At 37.5% G+C, this 27,682-nt stretch overlaps 1 protein-coding gene across 1 annotated transcript; it reads left to right on the forward strand.

Moving 5' to 3' along the window:
• Positions 1-2,638: 2,638 nt before the first annotated feature.
• Positions 2,639-27,212, forward strand: slc6a5 (solute carrier family 6 member 5). The gene is made up of 16 exons (XM_063013249.1): positions 2,639-2,770; positions 11,727-11,880; positions 11,973-12,104; positions 12,325-12,507; positions 13,168-13,315; positions 13,438-13,570; positions 15,206-15,340; positions 16,153-16,256; positions 17,540-17,664; positions 19,516-19,628; positions 19,716-19,847; positions 20,073-20,172; positions 20,314-20,414; positions 20,997-21,164; positions 21,769-21,927; positions 27,035-27,212. The coding sequence occupies exons 1-15, from the start codon at positions 2,681-2,683 to the stop codon at positions 21,919-21,921; spliced, it is 1,971 nt and encodes a 656-aa protein (XP_062869319.1). The 5' UTR covers positions 2,639-2,680; the 3' UTR covers positions 21,922-21,927; positions 27,035-27,212.
• Positions 27,213-27,682: the final 470 nt, after the last annotated feature.

Genomic DNA, 27,682 nt, shown 5'->3' on the forward strand with positions numbered 1-27,682 from the left:
GTGGTTTATGGTGTTGTATATAACTACAAAGTGTGCATAATAAGCAAGAAGTGTTCTTGTTCTGTACGTGTTTTATATTTACTAATACTTATATAATCTTCAGTTGTGAATAAGTAATAATTTTGGCAATGCAGAGGTTTGGTTTGACTTGTTTCATGCATTTAGTCTGTAAATGTAAACTGTGTTCCAGCCAAACTATAAAGAAGTGCCAGATTAAGTCCTCTAAACGAGTTTGTGAAGGCATTCCACCACTGAGTGAGCCCGAATCGCTTTATGGTGCCGCATGCTTTTGCGCAGTGGGCATGATGGACATGGTGCGCAATGCAGAGGCTTCTTGTGCTTAAACGCTTTAGGCACTCTTAAAGAAGGGGGTGTGTTAGGCTGGGTGTGAGGATGGCTATTAAGAGAAACTAAAAATAGCCCATAGGTGATGAAGTCTACAACACTTTAGCCCAGATGAGGCTTTCTAAACAAGTTTTAATCAATAGTAAAACAAAATCGGGTGCCAGTGTCATCCACAGTTACCCCCCCCCCCCCCCCCCCCCCTTCCCAAACAACACAGACGAAAGCTGATGATTTATTAAACTAAAGGAAGCTGAAGGAAACTAAAGGAAGTGTGTAATATATGACGAGGTGAAGGGCACCTTGCTGCGCACTGACGCAAACCCACACACACTTATAGAAAGCTTTGCACACTTTGCACAAACCAAATTGACTCTGCTGCCTGCTGGCTGCCCGCTGCTCCCCATCAGGTCCGCTTTTCATTATTTATTTTTTATTCCAACTCTGCAGTCCGCCTGCGCTGGTGCACACATGGTGAGTAGAGCCCTGACTGCACTGCACTGTTTCATTTCTGTACTCCTGCATGATTTTGCTGTAGTTCTTGATGCTTTTTACACCATTATTGCATTTTTGTTACAGATACAGTCGCAAAACTTTAATGTAGTTTTTTTGCTGATGCTGCTGCTGCAGTCTTGAGTCTTGGATTAACACTTGGATAGATCTTGGACCTGTCAAAATGCAGCATAAACTGGAACTACAAAACAATAGCTGGTCATTTAGTATTGAAAGTCTTACTAGTATATGATTGGGTATATGATTTGTATATGAATTCAATGGCATCTATGGAAATTGGAACTATTAGGGTGCTAGAAGAACCACGTTCGGTCCTTTAAAGATGCCTGTAATTGATGGTTCTTTAACAAGTTTTGTTAAATGAATGAATCACAAAATATTCTTAATATTTCTGAGGATTTTTGTGTGAACTGATTAAATACTTGTAGAATCAACAATCAGTAATCAGGACCATGAACTGGACGCTTCTTTAGAAAACTCTAACTCTAATAATCTAGGGATGGATTAAGCATTCCCTTGGTTCACAATTAAAATCTATTTACTTTGAGATTTGGACTAATATTAGTCCAGAAACCCTGGAGTATAACGAGTATCACAGGAGATGTTGCTGTGAATATCACACCAAATATTAGTCCAGAAACCCTGGAGTATAACGAGTATTATTTTATTATATACAGAAATATTTAGTGTTGGCATAGTTCTGCAATTTTATGTTTTTTCGTTTAACATTTTACTTTTATGCAACTATCTAAAATAAGTTGAACTGAACTGAAGCAGATAAATAATTAAAACATTAACGAAACGTTCTTAAATTAAATAAGCTGGTTTTACCATTTAAAAACAAACCTTGTTTGCTCGTTCGAGCTGTAATAATTTAATTCGTTTTTCCTCTGCTTAGTTTTATCCTTTGTTGTATTTTTCCTGCTGCATGGTGCCAGTGGGGGTGTCTGGGAGAACCCCAGCGCCCGTAAAGCGGCGGCGTGTTGAGTGACATCGGCGCAAATGGGGCGGAAAATTAAAGCATCTTTCTGTAAGGGGTAAAAAAAAACGAGAAGCAAAACGAAAGAAGAAGGGAACGCGTTCTCGAAAATGAGCTAAAACGATGCGGATCTTTAAAAATAAATCATTCTTATTTTTTATGCAGCATAAAATCGTTTTCCAGCCTGCGGGGCTGGATGCATTTTAATATTCGGTGCGTATTTTGTTTTATTTAATTAATTCTGCTCAAGATTAGCTGTTCAGGAGGAGAATTGTAGAAAATAAATATTTTAAAATGTGTCTGACGATAATCATTGCAATTTCGGATTCATTTTAGACGTGTTTAAACTTAAACCAGCATTCGTTTTTAACGCGAACTTTTGTTTTATTTATTTTATTTTTCTAAAAAACCTTTTATGTTGTTTTATTTGTTGTTTTATTTGGTGTATTTGATGTTACATTACATTTTAATGTTAAAATAATCATATCTGTTGGATTTGATCAGAATTCGGATTGATTTGGTTCGTATAGGCTGTATGGATGCGCATTAACGCAGATGCTCTCCGCACTTTTGCAGGATTTCTCCGAGCAGAGAGACATGCATAGGCAGGAGGGCACAGTCGGAACTGCCCCCAACAATCAGGGGGCAGACGGAGTACAGTTGCCCCCCGATGGCACCGAGGGCACAACTTTCGGCCTCTCGGAAAGAGATTTGGATTCCAATAAAGTGTACGGGACGTTTCCGAGCGGCGCTCCACCTCCTACCCCGGTTCCTACCCCCGTACCCCCTCTATCCGCCCCTAACAAGAACGCCTCGGGGCCGTATTTACCCCAAACGGATAAAGCCATGTCGCAGAATAACTGCCCCTCCTCTGTGAGGCAGGGTGCTGTGGTGGTCCTGGGCACAGATGGCACCGCGTCTGTTCATCTTAACCGGGTAAGTGGATATCAAATCCGCGTTTTGTACTTTCCAATAGGGGCATTTACGGGCAATTAAGCCCGAATTAACCCCTCGGGGTTGAAGAGGGGGTTCATGTTCGAGCACGTATAGTGAGAATTAAAAAACTGGGGCATTTGAGGTGGTAAAATTACACCTGGCAATCTGCTTTAGTGCTGAGATCGCCATCAAACCCAGATGTGGGTGTCAAGTAAAATTCTGCAGTGTTGAATCAGCACCTATAGCATTAAATTAATAGTATTGAGGTGTTAATTGTATTGATTCCGTGTTGACCTCAGAAATGTGAACAAAAGCTGGGATTTGAACTTAATTTATTTAAAATATGTGGTTTTGCTGGTGGCACCAAATTCTATAAAAATTTAGATTAAAGACTTTCTTTTTGTGTAGCTCCAACAACTTAATGAACTTAATGGCTGGAAAATAAGCTATGGACTATGGAGTTACCATAAAAGGCTTTCTGGAACCTTTACAGAGCATTTTAAATAGCAAGTGCAGAATAAAATATCCTGCAGTGTCTAATTAATACCTGATATTATCAGTGTTGGGTTTGATACCTGCAACACCTCTAGTAAACAGTAATGAGTTAAAACCTACACAATTAGATTCACTCTGACATTGATAAAGTGGTCGATAATGTAGGCTTGTTATCATCGCGTATTCAGGTTGGAAAATCCTGCAGTGTTAAATGAACACCATTAGCATTCATTTAACCTTATTCCAGCAGTGTTGGGAAAGTAAACCGAACAAAACAGTGGATAAAATCTCGAGTTTGTGCAGTTTCTGCGGTGTTAAAATAACTTATACATTTACATTTATGGTATTTAGTAGTTGATTTAGTCAAAGTGGCATAGAATTGTGAATACAGTGCAGTTTTCATAGTGTTAAAATACTTAAAACTATAGAACACATTTTCCAGTTCAGCACTGTAGCATTGACTCCTTTATAATTAAATGTAATCAATTGATTTCATACTTAAACATCTAATTGAATGTCAGGAGTGTTAAGGTGGTGGTAACTGTAGACATGATGCATTGCGATCTACATCTGTGCCGAACATTTAAGCCTTGTGCAGTGTAAAGTCGAAGGAAAAATGCATCTGCAGAATTAACACCTACAGAAGGAAGTGAATGTGCAGTGTGATGAGCTGAACTACAGCAGACTGGATGTGCTGAACTGCTGAGATCAGCACGTTTTCAGGTCTGAACAGCGAGAGCATCTCTGCTTTGTTTACAGGAATTAATTATGCAGATTTAAATGAACAGAAGCAGAGATTCTGAGAGTAAAAACTGTGCTGAACTCAGCATATGGAGAGAACATCTTGAGCTCTGTGCAGAATTCTGATTCATCTGCAGTGCTGAATTAACACTTACAGTGGTGCATTGACGTATAGTGGCATATGTACAGTGATACAGTAACACCATGATTAATAAACCTTCATATTTATGCACAATAATATGAATATACTATATTAACACCATGGTGCATTAACATGTGCAGTAAAGTATTCATCTTTGCACTAACATTACTGCCTGCATTGCAACTTTAATGTATAAATTGTTTTGTTAACATGAGACAGTGAAAATATTTACAAGTTGTAAGGCAGAACTGACATTAATTGATGCCCTGTACAGTGCTGCCTTAACATGTTCTGTCAACACATGAAGTGATGCATTAGCATGTAATGACGCAATAATAAGCACAGCGATGGATTTACACAAGTGCAGCAACGCACTGACAGGCAAACTGAAGCATTAGCACGTACAGTGATGCAGTAACACGTACAGTGACGCATTAACACGTACAGTAACATATTAACACATACATTACTGCCTGAACACATACAGTGACGCATTAACACCTACAGTGACGCATTGACAAGTACAGTGACGCATTGACACCTACAGTGACGCATTAATACACACAGCATGAACACGTACAGTGATACAATAACAAGTACAGTGACGCATTAACACCTACAGTGACGCATTGACATGTACAGGGACGCATTCACTAGTACAGTGATGTATTAACACCTACAGTGACCCATTAACAAGTACAGTGATGCACTAACACATACAGTGATGCATGAACAAGTACAGTGATGCAGTGACGCATTATCACCTACAGTCACGCATCAACACCCACGACTTGTGCAACATCTTTATTCATTAAAGTGTTAACTCATAATCAGTACTAAATACAGTCCTGACAGAGTGGTGCATTGACACCTATGCGAGACATTGACTCATACAGTGATTCATTAACATATACAGTACCGCACTGACAGGTACATTAACATTAAAACACACAAACTGATGCATTGACAAGTACAGTAATGCATTAACACTTACAGTGATGAAATAGCAGGTGCACTAATGTCCTAACATGTACAGCGACATATTAACACAGATGCTGGCGTATTCATTAACACCTACACTCAAACATTAACACGTACAGTGATTCACTGGAACATACAGTGGTGCTTTAATACATACATAGACACTTTAACATACACATTACCACTTAACAATGATGTGCCAATGTATACTACCATACTTTTACTGGCACTGGTGCAATGGCACATGCAGTAATGCATTAACCTGCAGTGATGCAGTGATTCGTGACTCCTGCAGTATAGAAACTGCATTTGTGGAGCACATGAAAAATAATGAACACTGTTTTATAGATGCATAATTTATAAACGTACAGTGACGCATTAACACACACAGTGACACATTATCGCCTACAGTAATGTGTTTAGAACCTAGACTGGTGCATTAGCTCACACAATGAGGCATTAACACCTGCAGTGCTTCACTCATCTGCAGTGATAAATTACACCTGCAGTGTTTTTATCAGCGCTGAGCTCAGCATGTGTGGAGGACGGTTCTGCTTTATGCAGCTCAGGCTTTAATCGTAGAATAATTCGTTTGCAGTGTTCAGTGTTCAGTTCTAGCATGTAGTGTTGAGTTTATCCTGTATGTCTGAGATCAGCATGTGTGGAAAAATATCTGCACTGTGTATTAGTCTTTATTCACGGAACAATCAACTGTAGTGTTAATTATCACACATAATTAACACCTGTAATGTTAAACTGGTTGAATTATTCCTGATGTAATTCTCTGTATTGCTAAGAAAAGTAGTTTGCAGAAATGAAGAAAGAATTCCAGCTTTCTGTGCAAAAGTGTTAGTATTTATTTACAGCTAAAGAAATCAGTACATTTAAATCGATTCGTAAAGCTTCGATTAACACTTAAAACACAAATCTTATTAAATGCTTATTGTTATTCCACAGTCTCTTTTTTTGCTACGATTATAACGTGTACAAAAAGCAAAAAATAGAGCAATTACTTTACAGGAAAGAGTAGAATTTGTTGTTTCCTTCAGCTGAAGGACTGAACAATGGTGAACCGATTCTTACCAGATACCGATTCCTTACATCCGAGTAAATAAACACATGTAGGATTTGATTAGTGTTTTATTACATTTAACAAATAATAGTAAATCTAAAATCACTCGCAACTGCAACTATATAAACTGCAAAATCTCTTTCTTACTAAATGTTAAGCATTATAGGAAATTATTATAATAATGGGAACAAGGTTGTCTGCCGCAATAATCGCTACAGCCAAAAATTTACCCCATGCACCTACAGTGGGGTAAAAGTGAACCTTGCAGTGTGTTCATTACTGCTGAGATCAGCATGTTCTCGAATCTGAACAGCAAAAATCCTTTGTTCATATGTTCTGATTTCATTTAATTGTCTTAACATATCAATACTGAATGCATACCTACAGAACACAGAGCATTAACATTAAAAGTGTTAAGGTGCTGAACACAGTTAGATCTACAGGATGGGATGCACTGCTGAGATCAGCATAATTCTGCTGAGACTTTATTCGCTTGCAATGCTGAATGAACATGTACAGTGAACTCATGTGTGAACTCATACAGTGATGCATCAACTACATTTGCACACACACACACACACACACACACACACACACACACACACACACACACTTACTCGTAATCTTTCTTACACTTCTTACTGTAGCTTTACAGACTTTTCTCAGTGTACTTTACTGTTTCCACCTAATCTGTGCACAGTCACTTTATTTACACATACTCTTTATTTACATTTTATTTACACATGCAGTCCTTTGTAAATATCCAGATGTTATGTAAATACTTTTTCTTTTGTCTTTTGTTGGAGAGTGTCACACTAAATTTTGTTGCAAGTATACTGACAATAAACACATACAAAAAAAACAAAAAAACACTTTGGTTCTAACAGGTTTCAGCAGATTCGTGTTCTTTGACTGTTGTTTACTAAAACTTGAGAAATTAAATGTTTACTATGGAAGCACTTCTGTAAGTCGCTCTGGATAAGAGCGTCTGCTAAATGCAGAAAATGTAAATGTAAATGTGTCACAGACACATACAGTGGGAGCATAACATGTATAGTGACACATTAACACAAACACTGATGCTCAGACACACATGGTTTTATAATAATGTACACAGTAACTAACACATATGTGTTATAACGCAGAAATGCATATAGTCATGCAGTAATATTTACTATGATGTTCCTACATGTGCAGTGACACATTTACCACTTTACACATTCACATATTCCTGTGCAGTTAATGCATACAGCGATGCATTGTACACATAAATTACAGTTTTAATGCATTAACACATTGGTGCATTACAGTAAAGCATTCACCCTGGACTGGTTGGTAAAGAAATAATAAGTTACACCTCCAATGAAAGAACCTTATTACAGAGGTCATCACCTGTAGAAAAAATCTTTATTTATAGGAGACTGTTGTGTTAAAATTACATCTAGATTAATAAATAAACATATACTATTCATGCCGTGTTTAGAGGAATAGTTATGTATGTTATTCACAGTTGCAGAAGTCTATTGTAATGTATAAGTGTCTTGGTTTGATTCCCTGGCCAGGCTGTCAGGGTCTTTTCAGTGTGTAGTTTGCATGTTGGTGGGTTTCCTCCGGGTGCTCTGGTTTTCTACCAAGACATCCAAAGACATGCAATCAGTGTGTGTGTGAATGTGTGTGTCTGACCTGTAATAGACTGGCAGTATGTCTGTGGTGTTTTCTGCTTTAGCCTAGTGAATCAGACCCAAAGCGACCCTGATCAGGATAAATCGGTGGTAAAACAGACAATGAATGAATGAATGAATGAATGAAAAGGTCCATTTATTTAATTATTTTCAAATATATGAACATCTATTGCATTGAATGAAGCTGGCAGTGTTTTCAGTCCTTCTGAACATAAGCTGATCATGGCTTTGTGAGGAGGAATAGTCAATACTTACAGCAGCAAAATTCCACTGAGTTTGACTGTATGAAATGAAACTCTACAGTGTTTAGGTGGTTAACTGAATCTGACAGTTTGTTCAGTCCTGCTGAGATCAGCATGTGTTCAGGTTAATCAGATCTGAATAGCAGTGTTAGGACACTGTGATGAGACAGTTAACTGTACTTGACAATATCTGATGCATCTCTGAACACAGCATGTGAGGATGAATTACAAGATTACAAGGCCTGTGTGCCACATCTGGCCCAAGGTACAATTATATCCGGTCTGCCAGTATACAGGATGCACACCGCTGATACTACATGTCCCAGAATGCACTTCAACAGCCAGCATGGCTGGGACTTTCAAGCCCATTTAAATTAGCTGTAAACCAGTTTGAAAGAATAAAAAATATATATTTTCCTTTTCACTTTATCCAATATCCTGTTTAATAAATAAGAATAGTCCCAGATTTTAATTTTGGCCCTCTCTGTGATTGAGTTTGACACCTCTGCTCATTAATAGCTGTGCTAAATGTGTTCACATGTACAGAATATTAATAAAAGTAAACTGTTAGTCAGTCAGTAATCTGAGACCTCAGTGTGACCTGTGGTGAAGTCACTGCATTATTGTACTGCAGATTATTGCACTATTCTACTGTAGATGATTGCACTATTCTACTGCAGATTATTGCACTTTTCTACTGCAGATTATTGCAATATCCTACTGCAGATCACTGCATTATTGTTCTGCAGATCAGTGCATTATCGTACTGCAGATCACTGCATTATTGTACTGCAGATCACTGCATTATTGTACTACAGATCAGTGCATTATCGTACTGCAGATCACTGCATTATTGTACTACAGATCAGTGCATTATCGTACTGCAGATCACTGCATTATTGTACTGCAGATTATTGCACTATTCTACTGTAGATGATTGCACTATTCTACTGCAGATTATTGCACTTTTCTACTGCAGATTATTGCACTATCCTACTGCAGATCACTGCACTATTGTTCTGCAGATCAGTGCATTATCGTACTGCAGATCACTGCATTATTGTACTGCAGATCACTGCATTATTGTACTGCAGATCACTGCATTATTGTACTGCAGATCAGTGCACTATTGTACTGCAGATCACTGCATTATTGTACTGCAGATCACTGCATTATTGTACTGCAGATCACTGCACTATTGTTCTGCAGATCAGTGCACTATTGTACTACAGATCAGTGCATTATTGTACTGCAGATCAGTGCATTATTGTACTGCAGATCAGTGCATCATTGTACTGCAGATCACTGCATTATTGTACTGCAGATCACTGCACTATTGTTCTGCAGATCAGTGCATTATTGTACTACAGATCAGTGCATTTTTGTACTGCAGATCAGTGCATTATTGTACTACAGATCACTGCATTATTGTGCTGCAGATCAGTGCATTATTGTACTGCAGATCAGTGCATTGTTGTACTACAGATCAGTGCATTATTGTACTACAGATCACTGCACTATTGTTCTGCAGATCAGTGCATTATTGAACTACAGATCAGTGCATTGTTGTACTACAGATCAGTGCATTATTGTACTACAGATCACTGCATTATTGTGCTGCAGATCAGTGCATTATTGTACTGCAGATCACTGCATTATTGTACTGCAGATCAGTGCATTATTGTACTACAGATCAGTGCATTGTTGTACTGCAGATCAGTGCATTATTGTACTGCAGATCAGTGCATTGTTGTACTGCAGATCAGTGCATTATTGTACTGCAGATCAGTGCATTGTTGTACTGCAGATCACTGCATTATTGTACTGCAGATCACTGCATTATTGTACTGCAGATCACTGCATTATTGTACTGCAGATCAGTGCATTATTGTACTACAGATCACTGCATTATTGTACTGCAGATCACTGCACTATTGTTCTGCAGATCAGTGCATTATTGTACTACAGATCAGTGCATTATTGTACTGCAGATCAGTGCATTATTGTACTGCAGATCAGTGCATTATTGTACTGCAGATCAGTGCATTATTGTACTGCAGATCAGTGCATTATTGTACTGCAGGTTATTGCGGTAACTCTGCAGTTTGGGACACAGCCACCCATGTGTGACAGTGCTTGTGTAACACTGCAGTATAATTACTATTGTCTCTTCATTGAGGAGAACCAGTTATACATACTATTGAACACACACACATATTTTATATGAGTGTGCTTAAATGAGTGTCTTTGCATTTGTGTTTTTACATTATTGTTCCTAAATAGTGTTTTTGCTGTAGTGTTTTTACATTAGTTTTTTACATTAATGTTTTTACATTAGTGTTTTTGATAACCAGTGTTATTTGTGTTAATATTTTAGATTAGTGTTTTCATTAAGCTAGTGTTGTGGGGTTTGTGTAGCTCAGCGGTTAAGGTACTGGACTAGTAATCAAGTTGCTGGTGTTGGGCTCCTGAGAAACCTGTAACCTTCAATTACACAGATTGTATTCAGTTATAAATGGAAGTTGCATTCGATAAAAAATTCTTACTAAATGCCACAAATGTAAATGTAGAGTTATGGATGAGTGTTTAGGGTTTTTGAAATAGTGTTTTGGGTTAGTGTTTCTGGGTTTGAGTGGGTAGCACTGTCGCCTCACAGCAAGAAGGTCCTGGGTTCAATCCCCAGGCGGGGTGGTCCGAGTCCTTTCTGTGTGGAGTTTGCATGTTCTCCCCGTGTCTGTGTGGGTTTCCTCCCACAGTCCAAAAACATGCAGGCAGGTTAATTGGAGACACTGAATTGCCCTATAGGTGAATGTGTGTGTGTGTACCCTGCCCATCCAGGGTGTTACTGTGTGCCTTGCGCCAATTGAAAAGCTCGATAGGCTTCAGCACCACCCACGACCCTAATTGGATAAGCGATTAAGACAGTGAGTGAGTGAGTTTCTGGGTTTGAATTAAAAGTTTTTATAATAGGTAAATCATGCAGAATAAGTTCTCTCTAAACACATTAATAAGGAAAAGGTTTTATTTAATGTCTGAATGTATTTTATACACGTATATGTATCTAAAACAATTATCCTGAAAACAGTGTTAGCAGGTTCATTGTGTTGGGTAAACTGGGTTCATTCTGAATAGCTTTGTTCAGTTTTTAGTTTTTAATTTTATATGCACATTAAAACATGTATATAGAATATAGATGTATATTCGAGTCGATGATTCTTTAAACTCCCCTCCAGTTTCTAAAGTTTACACTTCATATAAACTTGTTGTGGTTCAGTAAACTTGTATTAATTCCCAAAGAATTATTTTCATAATAGTTTCTAATAGAAATATGAGACTTAGAGAATTTTAGGATCTTCGTGAAAGATTATTCATTATGATTTGGTCTGTATGGTGATGTATTGTTTATTTATCTTTAAATATGAATATTATGATGACTATAGTTACAGTGATGTTGATGATGATGGTAACTGTGATGATGGTCGTTATGTTGATGATTTTGGATGTTGTGATGATTACAGTGACGTTAATGGTGTCTAATGATAGTTCTGGTATTCATGATGATTTCTGCAGGTTGTTTTATTGAGCTCTGTTCTTATAACAGGAAGAACAAGAAGATGATGATGGTGATGGAGATGAGAATAAAGCCAGAGGAAACTGGTCCAATAAACTGGATTTTATTCTCTCCATGGTGGGCTATGCTGTGGGTTTGGGGAACGTCTGGAGGTTCCCGTATCTCGCCTTCCAAAACGGAGGAGGTAAGAAAAAGCATCTAAATAATCCAGCCAATAGCAGGTCATGATGAAACACTCAATACTCAACACTCTGTGTGTGTTATTTTGGTGTTCAGGTGCGTTTTTGATTCCTTACCTGATCATGTTGTGTCTGGCTGGAATTCCTATCTTCCTATTGGAAGTTTCTCTGGGCCAGTTTGCCAGTCAGGGACCAGTTTCAGTGTGGAAGGCCATTCCAGCTTTACAAGGTAAACTTAAACACTCAAACTTTACACTTAACACTTGTTAAAACACACTTAGACTCTTACTTACTTACATCTTTACACAGATGTGTATACACGCTATATTAAACTGTGTTTACATTATGAACCCTGTAACAGTTGTGTAATGTTAATAGTCAGTGTAATAGCCGTGTGTTCTGTGTATTTAGGAATAATGTATTCTATCTCGTCTGGTTTATTTTGATAGGTTGCGGGATTGCCATGTTGATAATATCAGTCTTGATAGCCATATACTATAATATAATAATGTGCTGGACTCTGTACTACCTGTTCGCTTCGTTCACTTCGTTGAAGGGCTCATTGCCATGGACCTACTGCAGGAACGAATGGAACACGGCCGAGTGTAAGGATAAAGACATGCTGCAGCTCGGTAAGATCTGGGTGTTCCTACCCATCCGTCTGTCTGTTTGTCCGTCTGTAGATACACAGCGAGCAAATCTTCACTACGTGTTTGTTATGCTATACAAATTCAGATTGCTAAGGCCTCCGGATAAAATTTTGGGCTCTCTTTTAGAGTCAGGCTGGTTTACTGTTGCATCATAAGTTTTTAGACCACATGTGTGGTCCACTCCAGGCCCACCACGTCATTTTATGTGGCATGTGAGAGCTTAAAAGACGTATGATTGTCCTAACACATATAGTAAAATCTTACGTAAACTACATTTCCCACAATGCATGTCGATTATGTGTCCCGTGAAGTGACAGCATCCTGCCACTAGTTGTGAGCTGCTCTTAGTTTACACCATGGTTGCATTACACTTTGACCACTTGGTGGTGTTAATATAACACATCACAGCTGAAGCAAATGAAGGCTGGTTATTGAGTTGAGTCCCAACAGTTTTATTATGTCGTAACCCAACTTTAGGTCCTCCAGACTAGCAGTAGGTTTTAAGATCAGCAATATTATGTAGCGTTTAAATACACTGACACATCAGTACGAACAAAATATCCTGCTGCTCTAAAATACTCTAAACTCTTTCATTCCAATGAAGACTTTATTTAATGTAAAGGTTTTTTTTTTCTGTAACAGATTCCTGTATCATCCGGGAAAGAAATTTCACCTCCTTAAGAAACAGCACTTTCTGTTTATCTGCAAATGCTGCTGGGAGTTTAAGCAAACTGTTAAACATCACAACTGATAACAGGAGCTACGCCAGTCCCAGTGAAGAATATTTTAAGTAAGAAATTGTTCACATGTTTTGTCATTATTGTGTTTCATACATAATAACAGTATATTAATGTTGTTGTTGTATTGTGTTTATTTTTTATTTATTTTTTATTTTTAAATACATTTTTGTAGATATAATGTATTGCACATCTCCAAAGGAATTGAGTACCCAGGTGATATCCGCTGGCCTCTGGCTGCCTGCCTTTTCTTGGCATGGATCATTGTTTATGCATCTTTGGCTAAAGGAATCAAGTCATCAGGAAAGGTAAAAAAACATACATATATAATATAACATATATAATTGATCTTTATTGTTAATTATCGTTTCACTGTTACCAGTTATCAGCTGTATGAGTGTAAATTGTAAATTCTTTATGAGTTTGCGGTCCTCTTGTGGTCAAAATGCGTCAATGCAGGCCGCCTACACATTAAATGCTTTAAATGCAAATGTCTTTGGCAGATTTAGAAGCAATTATAAAATAATTACATCATAAATAATAATATACAAAGACATTTATTATTTTTGAAAGCCCTATACCAAACTTTTTTATTAATTGAACTGAATTTGATTAAAGTAAATTTAATTTATTCTGTTTTCTAAAGTGGGCCCTATATGATCCTGTAACAAAGGATTTTACTAAAATATGGACATGGGTTTGTTTTAGAGGGGTATAGAGGGAAGGGTTATTGGCACAGTAGAGGTACAACATGAAACACTGCACATTAAACCATTGTAAATATATATATTTTCCCATCACTAAAGTGTTAATCCCTAAACAAAAAAGTTGGTGTATCCATAAAAAGCCATACAAGTATTTTACTTGCTTCTTGTGCATGGTGGACATCCCTAGTGTGTTTCTATTTCTTCATGATTCTACGTTAATTGTTTGGCCCTTTAGTAGTTGGCTGTAAACACATGTGAACGTTTGGTTATTTGTAGGTACTATACGCCATGCTGGGACTTCAGTGCAATGTTATATTTACTAAAACATGATTAAATGTATTTTTAAAAGATGAAATAAAAATAAATTAAGTTAAACTGGCCCCATTATATCATAAACCATTTATTAGTATTGTTTTTAATTTAGATGTGATTAACTTGATCGGTGCACATAAATATAATTCCGTTCATGTAAACTATTTGTGTAGAACCAGTGTCCATATTACAATAAAGTTAATTCTATTTTTATTTTGAAGTAGATCATTTAAAGCTCAATTTAATGCAAAGTACTTATAGTACTGAATCCATGTACTGCTATTATTATTATTATTAAATAAATCACATATTTGAGTTTTAGCAGGAAATCAATTTATAATAAATGTTATGCTTTTGCCTATCAAGGTGAAATTGTTTTAAAACTATTAGATGATCGTTCTGAGCTGGTTAAAGTTATTTAGTAAACATAAAATGTCCTTGGTTTGTTAAACCACTTTTGGCGTCTTTAGTTTTTGATTAATTACAGAGTTTAACGGCATGAGCTTCAGGCACACAGCACCGACTGTAGTGTCTAATTATTAATGATATATTATGTACTTTATATTAAGAATAATGTTTAGTGTGTGTAATGCTGTGAGCCACGGTGCTGGAAACAACTGAATTCTGAGGGTTCGAATCCCGAGCTGGGCTCACAAATACAGAAGACGTTCCCAGCCATTAGGGGGGTACATCAGTGCACTCTTAGTGCTGGTCCCAAGCCTGGATAAATAGGAGGATTGAATCAGGAAAGGTGATTGGTGTAAAAACTGTGCCAAATCAATTATCTGCTGTGGCGCCCCCTAACGGGAGCAGCTGAAATAAATAATTCATTCTGCTGCTGGTTTCAGAACAATCATTGTAATATCTCATTGGAATTTGTGAGCCATCACTGAGGTTTTTTTTATTTTGATGCTCTGTGTACAGGTCGTGTATTTTACAGCCACGTTTCCGTATGTGGTTTTGGTGATTTTGTTGATTCGGGGAGTGACTCTACCTGGTGCTGGATCTGGCATCCTGTACTTCATCACACCCAAATGGGAAAAACTCAACGATGCCAAAGTAAGAGAGAGAAAGAGCTTCATTTTATGGTTTGGGGTTTGGGAAATAATTACTAATAATCAGAAATAATCAGAAATAATCACAAATAATCATAAATAATCCACAGGAGGTTTGTTGATGTCACAGGGCTTCAGGGTCTTCAGGGCTTTTGATGGTTTAGTTTCATTAGGATTGCTGGTGCTGTGACTGATTTTCACTGCTTTACCTTCCATTATATTCATTTATATTAAACTTCTGTCAAGAAATTAAAACTTTAAACGTTTATTTTATATTTTTTATAAGGTAACTTATGCCGATCAGCATTTACGATGTAACATTATACTACGAACCTAATTTAGTGATATGGACTGTAATATCCTGTAATATCAAGATTTGTGGGTATACAAGTACTAACTGTAGCCCATCTGTTGCTGTGTACAATTTGTCACCCCCCTGTAGCTGATTATTAGTCAAAAGGGACCCCCACAGGACCCCTATGTTTCCCCAGTTATGATCCACATCCTTATTTAAAGAAACTGCATTGTTCAGGGAAACACAGTCATCCTAAAAAATAAAAGGTCCCTCCCTAAACTGTTGCCACAAAGTTAAAAGCACATGATTTATTTAACAGTATTGATTTTAAACACAGTGGGTGTCGCTACAACACCTGAACTCAATAATTAGTGGATGTCTCAAGACTTTTGAGCATATGATGCATGTGTGTGCCAATGTAGGAATGTGATGATATATTTGTGATTAATTAAGATTAGGATGATTTATTGACTACAGAATAATTAAATTAAAAACCTAAAATAATGATGTCTCTGTTTCAGGTTTGGAAGGACGCGGCGACTCAGATCTTTTTCTCTCTCTCAGCAGCGTGGGGAGGATTAATCACTCTCTCCTCCTATAATAAATTCCATAACAACTGTTACAGGTGATTTTTTACTTTTCCTACTTTACATTTAATAACTTGAGCCAAAAGTTATGCAGCATATACACTAATTAAATATTCAAATAAAACAAAATCTGTTAAAGATGATATTAAATGTATAATAATAAAAATCTATATTTTAATAATAATAATAATCGGTTGGTGGCTCGGTGGGTAGCACTGTCGCCTCACAGCGAGAAGTTCCTGGGTTTGATTCCTAGGTGGAGCAGCCGGTTCCTTTCTGTGTGGAGTTTGCATGTTCTTCCCGTGTCTGTTTGGGTTTCCTCCATGTGCTCCGGTTTCCTCCCACAGTCTAAAGATGTGCAGCCGAAATTGCCCCTAGGTATGAGTGTGTGTGTGTGTTTTTGCCCTGTGATGAACTGGTGACCTGTTCAGGGTGTTTCCTACTTTTTGCCATGTGAATGAGACCCACCACGACCTTGAATAGGATAAAGCCACGGTAAAATGGACAGCAAATGAATAATAATAATAATATTAACAACAAATACTCCATGCATGATACGGATCCCCATATGGAGACACCTTGTCCAGGTAAAAAGAAGCGGTCATTACTGCTGTCCTCGGTCAGGAGTGGAGGTCTGCAATAACAATAATAATAATCACTATTTTATTTACTTAAGGAAACACTTTAAGAGTGTAATGACCTAATACATTTATAAACACCACAACATACATACAAATACACTCACTCACTTTCTTAACCGCTTATCCAATCAGGCCTATCCCAGCTTTTCAATGGGCGCAAGGCACACAGTAACACCCTGGACGGGGCGCCAGTCCATTGCAGAGCACACACACACACATACACATACACACACACACACATTCACCTATAGGGCAATTCAGTGTCTCCAATTAACCTGACTGCATGTTTTTGGACTGTGGGAGGAAACCGGAGCAGACACGGGGAGAACATGCAAACTCCACCCAGAAAGGACCCGGACCTCCCCGCCTGGGGATCGAACCCAGGACCTTCTTGCTGTGAGGTGACAGTGCTACCCACTTAGCCACCGTGTCACCCCATACAAATGCACTTCACTCTTTATTTTAAATGCACCATACAAGCTCAAATTTGTCCAGTAAACATGCAGGTGAACTGGGTTTACTGTCGATGAATTAATAATGTATATTTATCATAGAAAATTTACAGCACCACATGTAAACTTGTGAACTCAACATAGAAAAGCAGTGGTGAGCTCTGAATGAAAAACTAATGACCTTCTTAATGATTAATTTGACTAAAATCACATTTTCCCTCCCTGCAGAGACACGATAATCGTGACGTGCACTAACAGCGCCACCAGTATCTTTGCTGGTTTTGTGATTTTTTCTGTCATCGGCTTCATGGCTCATGAGCTGAAGGTGCCGATTGAGCAGGTCGCGGATGAAGGTACGAACATTCAGCAATAGTTTGGGTTTAAAATACAGTGTATCACAAAAGTGAGTACACCCCTCACATTTCTGCAGATATTTAAGTATATCTTTTCATGGGACAACACTGACAAAATGACACTTTGACACAATGAAAAGTAGTCTGTGTGCAGCTTATATAACAGTGTAAATTTACTCTTCCCTCAAAATAACTCAATATACAGCCATTAATGTCTAAACCACCGGCAACAAAAGTGAGTACACCCCTAAGAGACTACACCCCTAAATGTCCAAATTGAGCACTGCTTGTCATTTTCCCTTCAAAATGTCATGTGATTTGTTAGTGTTACTAGGTCTCAGGTGTGCATAGGGAGCAGGTGTGTAGTACAGCTCTCACACTCTCTCATACTGGTCACTGAAAGTTCCAACATGGCACCTCATGGCAAAGAACTCTCTGAGGATCTTAAAAGACGAATTGTTGCGCTACATGAAGATGGCCAAGGCTACAAGAAGATTGCCAACACCCTGAAACTGAGCTGCAGCACAGTGGCCAAGATTATCCAGCGTTTTAAAAGAGCAGGGTCCACTCAGAACAGACCTCGCGTTGGTCGTCCAAAGAAGCTGAGTGCACGTGCTCAGCGTCACATCCAACTGCTGTCTTTGAAAGATAGGTGCAGGAGTGCTGTCAGCATTGCTGCAGAGATTGAAAAGGTGGGGGGTCAGCCTGTCAGTGCTCAGACCATACGCCGCACACTACATCAAATTGGTCTGCATGGCTGTCACCCCAGAAGGAAGCCTCTTCTGAAGTCTCTACACAAGAAAGCCCGCAAACAGTTTGCTGAAGACATGTCAACAAAGGACATGGATTACTGGAACCATGTCCTATGGTCTGATGAGACCAAGATTAATTTGTTTGGTTCAGATGGTCTCAAGCATGTGTGGCGGCAATCAGGTGAGGAGTACAAAGATAAGTGCGTCATGCCTACAGTCAAGCATGGTGGTGGGAATGCCATGGTCTGGGGCTGCATGAGTGCAGCAGGTGTTGGGGAGTTACATTTCATTGAGGGACACATGAACTCCAATATGTACTGTGAAATACTGAAGCAGAGCATGATCCCCTCCCTCTGGAAACTGGGTCGCAGGGCAGTGTTCCAGCATGATAATGACCCCAAACACACCTCTAAGACGACCACTGCTTTACTGAAGAGGCTGAGGGTAAAGGTGATGGACTGGCCAAGCATGTCTCCAGCCCTAAACCCAATAGAACATCTTTGGGGCATCCTCAAGCGGAAGGTGGAGGAGCGCAAAGTCTCGAATATCCACCAGCTCCGTGATATCGTCATGGAGGAGTGGAAAAGCATTCCAGTGGCAACCTGTGAAGCTCTGGTAAACTCCATGCCCAGGAGAGTTAAGGCAGTTCTGGGAAATAATGGTGGCCACACAAAATATTGACACTTCAGGAACTTTCACTAAGGGGTGTACTCACTTTTGTTGCCGGTGGTTTAGACATTAATGGCTGTATATTGAGTTATTTTGAGGGAAGAATAAATTTACACTGTTATATAAGCTGCACACAGACTACTTTTCATTGTGTCAAAGTGTCATTTTGTCAGTGTTGTCCCATGAAAAGATATACTTAAATATCTGCAGAAATGTGAGGGGTGTACTCACTTTTGTGATACACTGTATGTTAAAATATATTTTAAAAAGTCAGCTGTATGAAGTAAAACATATAATATCAATTATTATTCTCAATATTTAATAGAGCTTTAATGAGTGAAGGCCTTTATCATAATATAAACCTTTAATTATATAATTTATGAATTAAAGACATGTTTGGGAATGTCTAAATCAATGTGTCTGTATTTAGGGCCGGGTATTGCATTCGTGGTTTACCCAGAAGCCCTCACCAGGTTGCCAGTCTCTCCGTTTTGGGCCATCATCTTCTTCCTCATGCTGCTCACGCTCGGCCTTGATACCATGGTAATGAGCACATTAACTTACCTGAATATAATCGAGATGTATAGAAATAAAGTGATATTTTTATTTACACGCTCTTGTACTTTGCAGTTTGCCACCATCGAGACCATCGTGACATCGGTAGCTGACGAATTTCCTAAATATCTGCGCAAGCACAAACCCATCTTCACCCTCATCTGCTGCGTTTTCTTCTACATCCTGGGATTTCCCATGATCACAGAGGTCAGAGGCGACACAATCTAGCTCAGTTGTACTTCACTGAACCTGGATTTTTTTCACGTTGGGGATTAAATGAAGGTTTCTGTGATGTAGCATGACTGTAGTTGCATGTGTATAACACGCTAATATACACACATGTATATTAGTGTAATAAAGGCATTCTATTTTATTCTATACATGAGCAGTTATTAAATACTGTGTGTGTGTGTGTGTGTGTGTGTGTTACAGAATGGAATGTACATGCTTCAGTTGGTTGATACGTACGCAGCATCATATTCTCTCGTCATCATCGCCATCTTTGAGCTGGTTGGAGTTTCATACATCTACGGTGAGTTCACTGTTACTACTACTAATAATAATAATAATAATAATATTGGTGGAACAGTCGATTGGAGGGAGGAATACTACTTCCTCTTGACTGTTTCTGTTGTCCTGATTGTTCTTGTCGTTTTTTTTTTCTGTGGTGCAGGTTTGCAGAGATTCTGTGAGGATATTGAAATGATGATCGGTTTCCAGCCAAACAAGTTCTGGAGGATTTGCTGGGCTTTTGTAACTCCGACTATCCTGACAGTGAGTTTTAGTGTTAGAACTGGCCTTAGTCTCATGGTTGGGGTTAGTGTTAGGGTTGGGCTTGGTTTTAAGTTTAAGTTTGGAGTTAATGTTTGTGTTGGAGTTCGTTTAAAGGGTTTGGGTTGGGCTAGGGTTAGGGTTAAGGTTGGGGTTAGTGTTAGAGTTTGGGTTTAGATTTAAGCTTGGAGTTATTTTTTTGGTTAGAGTTAGTTGAAGGGTTTGGACTGGGATTAGTGTTAGGGTTAGTGTAAGGGTTTGGGTTAGGATTAGTGGATTTAGATTATTGTTAGGTTTGGGGTTAGTGTTAGGTTAAGGTCAGGCTTGGTTTTAAGTTTAAGTTTGGAATGGATGTTTGGGTTGGTGTTTGTTTTAGGTTTGGGGTTAATTTAAAGGTTCGGTGGGGTTAATGTTTGGATGGAGTTCGTTTAAGGGTTTTAATTAGTGTTAGGGTTAAGGCTGGGGTTAGTGTTAGGGGTCAGCAGTATACAGAGATAAAAGCAGTGGTCCCAGAGCGAAGCGTACAGATCTGTAAGCATCTGTATATAAGAGTCCAGCTGTTGTAACCCTGTCCTGTGTGTGTAGTTTATTTTAGCTCTGAGTCTGTATCAGTGGAAGGGGATGACGTACGAGGACTACACCTACCCCACCTGGTCCATGGTGCTCGGCTGGCTCATGGTCATCTGCTCCGTCATCTGGATCCCCATCATGTTCGTTATCAAGATGCTCCTGGCGCCGGGGTCCTTTATAGAGGTAATAATGAACATATGAATAAATTCGACCATTAAAGTGCAAATGATATAACACAGAGGAAAACGGAGTAAAAGAAAATAGCTTCTGTAAAGCACAAATTAAAGAATTTAACGTTACTATGAATTTTACCCTACATTTTAAAGTAATTCCTCCTCTTGGTCAATTGAAAAACCAGTTTAGCTAATTAAACACAACCAGGTTTAGTTTTAGACAGTCGGGGCAAAGTTTCATCAGCTGAAAGTGTCTAGAAATGGTAAAAACATTATTTTTAAAGTTTTAAAGCAAACGTTTGTCTGAATGATGCCAGATGTAAAATAATGTGATAGTAACGTCAACGTACAAAAAAGAAGTTTAGTTACATCCTAGATTACAGCCTTGTGGTACACCTGACTTACTCTAGAGTATAATGTTTCTGTGTATTTACTTGTTAAGTATTAATATTAGTGACCAGTGCTGCGATTTAAATAATCATACTAAAACAAAATATTTAAAGTCTTTATTTTGAAATTTGCTATGAAATAAAACAGTTAATATTAATTAATAACAGTGAATCTAACTTTATAACGCTAAACCTGAACCCATTCGTCTCTCTGTGTCTGTGCAGCGCTTGAAGCTGGTTTGTTCCCCTCAGCCGGACTGGGGTCCGTTCCTGACAAAACATCGGGGTGAGCGCTACAAAAACATGATCGACCCCCTGGGAACGAACTCGCTGGGTCTTAAACTTCCACCGAAAGACTTCCAGCTCTCCGACTCCTAACCTCGGGTCTTTTATTTATCATTCTTCTCTGCTTAATGTTCATCTGTTTGTTTGAGGAGCACTTTTCTCACTGGAAGAAAGGTTTTATTGTTCTCAATGTCACAGGTCCTTGTTTCATTTGTTTATTTCACAGTTAATCAGACGTTGGGCATCTTAATAACAAACAGCTCACAAAAAATGAAGACAGGTTTCACCTTCTTGCTGTTTCTTTTACTCTGAGTGACAAAAAGCAATTTTAAGAAAAAAGTAAAGAAAAGAAAGTAATAATTATATATTTTTTACAGTCAAAAACTAGACAGGCGGGGCTATATTTATATTTATCTGATTGTCTATTTTTTTCAGGTTTAAATAGACATCAAAACAGTGGAAATCAAGGATGTGGCTCTCCTTTTTTTAGGCTTTTAATATAATCCAAATTATTTGGTCATTTCAAAAGTCTCTGCTACCTTCCAAAGTCCAGATTGAGTTATTTATTAATATTAATGTCAGAAATGTTAATCATAATAATTAGGATTAGGATGTATTGCAGTGATTTATATTCATATTTAAATTCTATTTTCAGCTCTTTATCCTGTTCTATCTGTAACTTTGTGCCTCTGATCTCTAAATACTATAATAATAATAATAATAATAATTTTATTGAAATAGAAAGAGCCTTTCCTAAACTCGAGGTTGCTTTGAGATGTAAACAAAGCTAGGATGCAGCGTTATGCTAACTGCTTATATACAATATTTATACATCTTATATTCCTGCTTTACAGGAAGCTCAAAGCTAAACAAACTAGTATTTAAATAATGAATAAATTGTTTATCTTAATCACAGCCGGAACATCTCCATGTTAGTCGTATGTATTTAATGCTAACTGAATGTTTGTGACACAGAAGGAGAGTCCCTAAAATAAGAACACATGTAGAACCCATATATATAAATATCTATCTGTAGTGAGAGACGTGTAGCGTGTGTGCTAAAGGTGTGTGCCTGTTCTATAAGATATTTCTATATTTTAGATCTGTAGTCGGGTAAATCGTGTATTAAGTGTCGTCGTCTTCCTCAAACGTCCGTAGTTCACAAAAAAAATAACCGCTTTAATAAGTTGTTCGCGTTTAATGTTTGGGGACGTTCCTCCTTCTCCGAAGCGTTTTTTTCTCCAGTGTCTCTTCTCGATGTCTTGCCATGAAACAGGGTCTCAGGTATAATTTCATCGGCCTTATTTTTTCCAAAAAAAACAACCAAACGTAGATTTAATAATGTTAAGAGTGTTAATCTTTTTTATTTGACCCTATATACCGCTAGTGTGAAATTTCTACTGCGCTGTGCTAATAATGTGCTTTTGCTAAGCTGTAATCCTGATACTTCAGTGTTTTTTCCTCACCGTATAACAGAGGAGCGAAGTTAACATTATTTATACGCATGTTTCCCTTTAAACGCCGTGTGAGCATTTACTAGAGTTCATTTCAGATGTGGTTCAAAATGCTGTACATAGAAACAAAAGCAGTGAAATAAAAAATAGCATAAACAGAATCTACTCAGAAGCAAACGTAGTTCATGTAGATGCTGAATTATAACTCAGTTAAACACCAATATTCATCTAAACTAAATTCCTTTTAAATTCCATTCCATTCGACACTAATATTTCATTTATAAACACATTTATCATTGGTAAACATCCCCTACTGTAACAGCTGGTCTAAATTTATTCTTATTCATTTATTATCCTTTAATTCTTGATCATTAGTGAGGTTGATGATGATAAATAATTAAAATAAGCACAGCCCACAAGCATAGAAAAAATCACTCAACAAACCTGTAAATAAGAAATATAAACTTTAGTGATAAATTAGGTAGCTGCTTTTAATCTGATGTGATTAAAATGTATATTAAAAATATTAAAATGTATATTATATTCCGCTAGCACACCAGCGCAGAGATTCTGAACTCCTCGGCGTGGCCACCGGTCAGTCGGGCGCCATCTAGCGGGCATAATTGGCAGTGCCTGCAGGGCGGGATGTCCAGACTCCTGTGCATAAAACATGGGTAAAAAAGGGAGAAAATGCCATAAAATAAATATAAAAGAATATATACTATAGTATTTTTAAAAGAAACCCACAGTCTCATTTTAGCCCTTCCAAACAAACTATCAAAGACTTTTATTATGAGCTACGTGTGTAAATTAAATGATAAATTCAGTATAAAGTATAAAATAAGGGTTTTTCTTTGTAGTTAAATCAGTTTTGATTTACAAATGCTTCAGTCACTTTTATAACCTTGCTTAATCATAACATAACACAACAATGATATTCAGCAACTTTAATGATGTGTTTTGTTTATATTTAAAAGAGTAATAAGAGTCATTAAATCATTTTTTTATATTTAATCAGCTTGGGGGATCACAAAATGTTTATGAAATCCTTGTTATATAAAACAATCCTTCAGTTTATCATAAACAAAAGCATAAACAAGGTTGCTCAGTCATTTTCACACCAACCAGATTCATACAGAAACACGTAAGGAAGCAAAGCCATGAAAAACAAACCTGCACTCTGAACCTGAGGTTCTTTAAGGGTTCTTTAGTTACGTTATCGATTATTAATTGAACCCAAATAATTTAAAGAACCATTTTAATGCTTATAAGGTTTGCAGGTTTGTGTGTTATTTAAAATGTATCATAAAGGCCTCAAGAGCTTTCAGTGGCCATTTATTAACTATAGTGTGTTTATTTAGTTAATTAGTTAGTTAGTCAGTTAGTTATTAGTCAATGAATGTACAGATATTTTAGCCAAATCTGATCTGTATAAAACCATTACACACAGACTGTAATCGTTGACTAGGTTCCGCTTTATAAACAGTGCTGTAGCTGGATTAAACACTAAGAAGAGAAAATGATTTATTTAATAAATGCAGTTCTTCGCTAGTACAGCACGCTGAATACAGTGTAAATAAGATGATAAATCTAAATATAAAGTACCTTTTACTTCTATATAACCTTAAAATAGTTTTATTGTAAACGTTATTTACATATATAGCTCATTTTGGAACCTTTTTTGCTCAGAATGTGTTGCTCAGAGTTTTAATCGTAATCTAATATGATAATCACCGATCGTGATTAGTATGTGTGATAATGCTTCAGGCGACCAATCAAATTACTTTATTTGAAAGCAATTAAAGATAACAGGCCCACTATCTTACCACGATGACCTCAATCATGTGGAGGAGCTCGTCCTGATTGAAAACGGCCGCCGCAGGAAATCTGATGCTCGTTTAAGAGTAGATTTACACTATCGAAGTGATTGAAATTACTAGTGTGTCCCGACTGCTCGATGTTCAGCTTTGACATGAAATTATTAGAATGTTTGCGTGTATTTTCATACTTTCAGCCGTGAGTAGTTCCTGCTGTGTGTGATAAAGTGACTGAACCTATTTAACATGTTTAATTGGTGTCTTCAGGAAATGCACAGCATGTGTGACCCCAAATTTAAACATAAAAAACATCAAGCGCTCAAACTCGTCGGTTTGAAACTCAGCTCTGCTATCCGGCTGGGCTGGACGCGTACTCGAACGACGATTTGCTTATTGTTCAGACAGGGTGGGAGCCGGGTGGGACCCCATAACTGATGCAATTACGACCTCTGCTGGCTGATTGATGCCGCCTGCACAGAGTCGAGGGTGTGGCTTTTCATACACAAAGCTGATCCACATATGAACTCACCTCGCGCAGGTGAAAAGATGCAGTCGGGTACTGCACACGTGTCGAAGGGGGGCGTGTGTCAGTCTCGCTGTCCTCAATCAGGGTGGAGATCAGCATTGGTAAAATTGATAAAAATGTTTATACAGATCATGATTGATCACGAAGTGAGGGGGCAGTGGTAGTTCAGTGGTTAAGTAATCAAAGGGTTGCCAGTTAAAGCCCCACCTCCACCAGGTTGCCACTGTTGTGCCCCTGAGTGAAACCCTTTACCCTCAATTGCTCGAATTGTAAGTTGCTTTGGATAAATATATCCGTAAATATATAAAATTTGCATCTTGGCTGTGGTCTGATATTCTAATGAGATAATGAATTGCTTAATTGACACCCCAGTGTGCAAACCATCACCTGCTTCACCTGCTTAAGCACAACTAGACATTTTAGAAGAAAGCATGAATAAATATGCTAAAATAAGCACTGTTAAAAGATATATTAATATATTTATATTCATTTTGAATTCTTGCTATGCTGTTGCATTGTCCAGCGTTAGTGTTAGTACCCTGACTTAAGATAAGATAAGATAATCCTTTATTCGTCCCACAGTGGGGAAATTCACAGTGTTGCAGCAGCGAAGGGATAGCAAGGCACTCGGTACAAAAATAGACAAATTAACAGTACAATGCATAACAATATAGACATTAATAAAGTCAATAAGTCAATAATAAAAGTAAAAAAACGATATTATATTAATGCTAGATTTTAAAATTGTTTAAGAAGTACGTACATAAACAAAAGGTCGACATGTTAAAGACACACAGAACTGAGGATTCCAGCCATAAGCAATCACGTCGTGCATGTTAAAGTGACTGAACTCAACTGAAATATTAATGTGTGTTTTGGGGAATGTGCACCAGAATGTATTTGAACTAAAGTCACAGAAGAATGATTAATATATTTATTATAACATATAGCATATAGAAGAATATTGTACAGTATCTGAAATCCCATAATCTTGTCAGATAGACGTAATAATTCTAAATCCTACATTCTTATAAGTCTTATATTAAATATTTAGAACATATAAATGAGGCTGATGTATGAGACTGAGACTGATCTGACTTATACGTGCTTGTGTGATTGATCCTGAACTAAAGCTCTGTAATCAGTCTAGCCAGGATAAACAGAGCCTTGCTAAAAAATGACTGATATTTTGTTAGAAATGTGTGTTTTGTTGTTAGAAATGGTCTGGGATGCACAACAGCAAGCTCATGCAGTAGGGGGCGCTGTGGGTACTTGAGCTGAGTCATTTCTGATTCTCCTCTGGAATCTGGACTTAATTATAATCAGAATATTTACATGGTATGGATGTGAAATTGTGAAATTATATCCTTTAAAAATTCTGAATACATGTTTCTGTAATACCTCTGCAGATCAGAAAAAGGAAAATATCAGCACAGAGACTCGGTGAAGCCTTTAAGGTGCAAAAATAACTTCTTCTGATGTTGCTTCTTCCTCAGGATGAAAACTTTGGGATGTTAGAAACTCATAAGACTCCAGGTCCAAATAAAATAAAACTGCACCTTTATACATTTAGTCTGAATATTAGATCCTGCAGCCAACAGATCTGACATGTTTATGCTGTACAGCAAACAGAGACATAAAAACATGGTTTAAAATATTTAAAATCCGTATACAGGCTGTTTAAAAATGCTAAGATTTATTGTTTATTGTAAACAAAACTTTGACAGCAGTGAATATAAATCATTAACGTTGTAGGTTTTGCATTGTGTGTGTTTTAGCTGCTACATAAACGGTGAGAGATGTGCATTAGTAAACAACTGATCTAAGCTACATTTATTTATTACAAATACAGCTGTAGTCGAGATTATTCTGTATTTTATTTCAAGTAAACTCGTCCCTTATGACAAAAAGCAAAATAATAATAATAATTAATGAAATCAAACACTAATCTATATAACACAAATCTGTAACAATAACAAGCTTTTGCATTTTTCATCTGTATATATATATATATTGTATATATTATATAGAATTTGCATTTTTATTTACCTGATGTT

This window comes from Trichomycterus rosablanca, chromosome 17, assembly GCF_030014385.1.
Source record: "Trichomycterus rosablanca isolate fTriRos1 chromosome 17, fTriRos1.hap1, whole genome shotgun sequence".
Lineage (NCBI taxonomy): Eukaryota > Metazoa > Chordata > Actinopteri > Siluriformes > Trichomycteridae > Trichomycterus > Trichomycterus rosablanca.

Coding starts and splice junctions, on each gene's coding strand:
- slc6a5 (XM_063013249.1), top strand. CDS start 2,681: ATGTCGCAGAATAACTGCCCCTCCTCTGTGAGGCAGGGTGCTGTGGTG. Junction 12,105..12,324: donor GGCCATTCCAGCTTTACAAG/GTAAACTTAAAC, acceptor TTATTTTGATAG/GTTGCGGGATTGCCATGTTG. Junction 20,415..20,996: donor TAACTCCGACTATCCTGACA/GTGAGTTTTAGT, acceptor CTGTGTGTGTAG/TTTATTTTAGCTCTGAGTCT.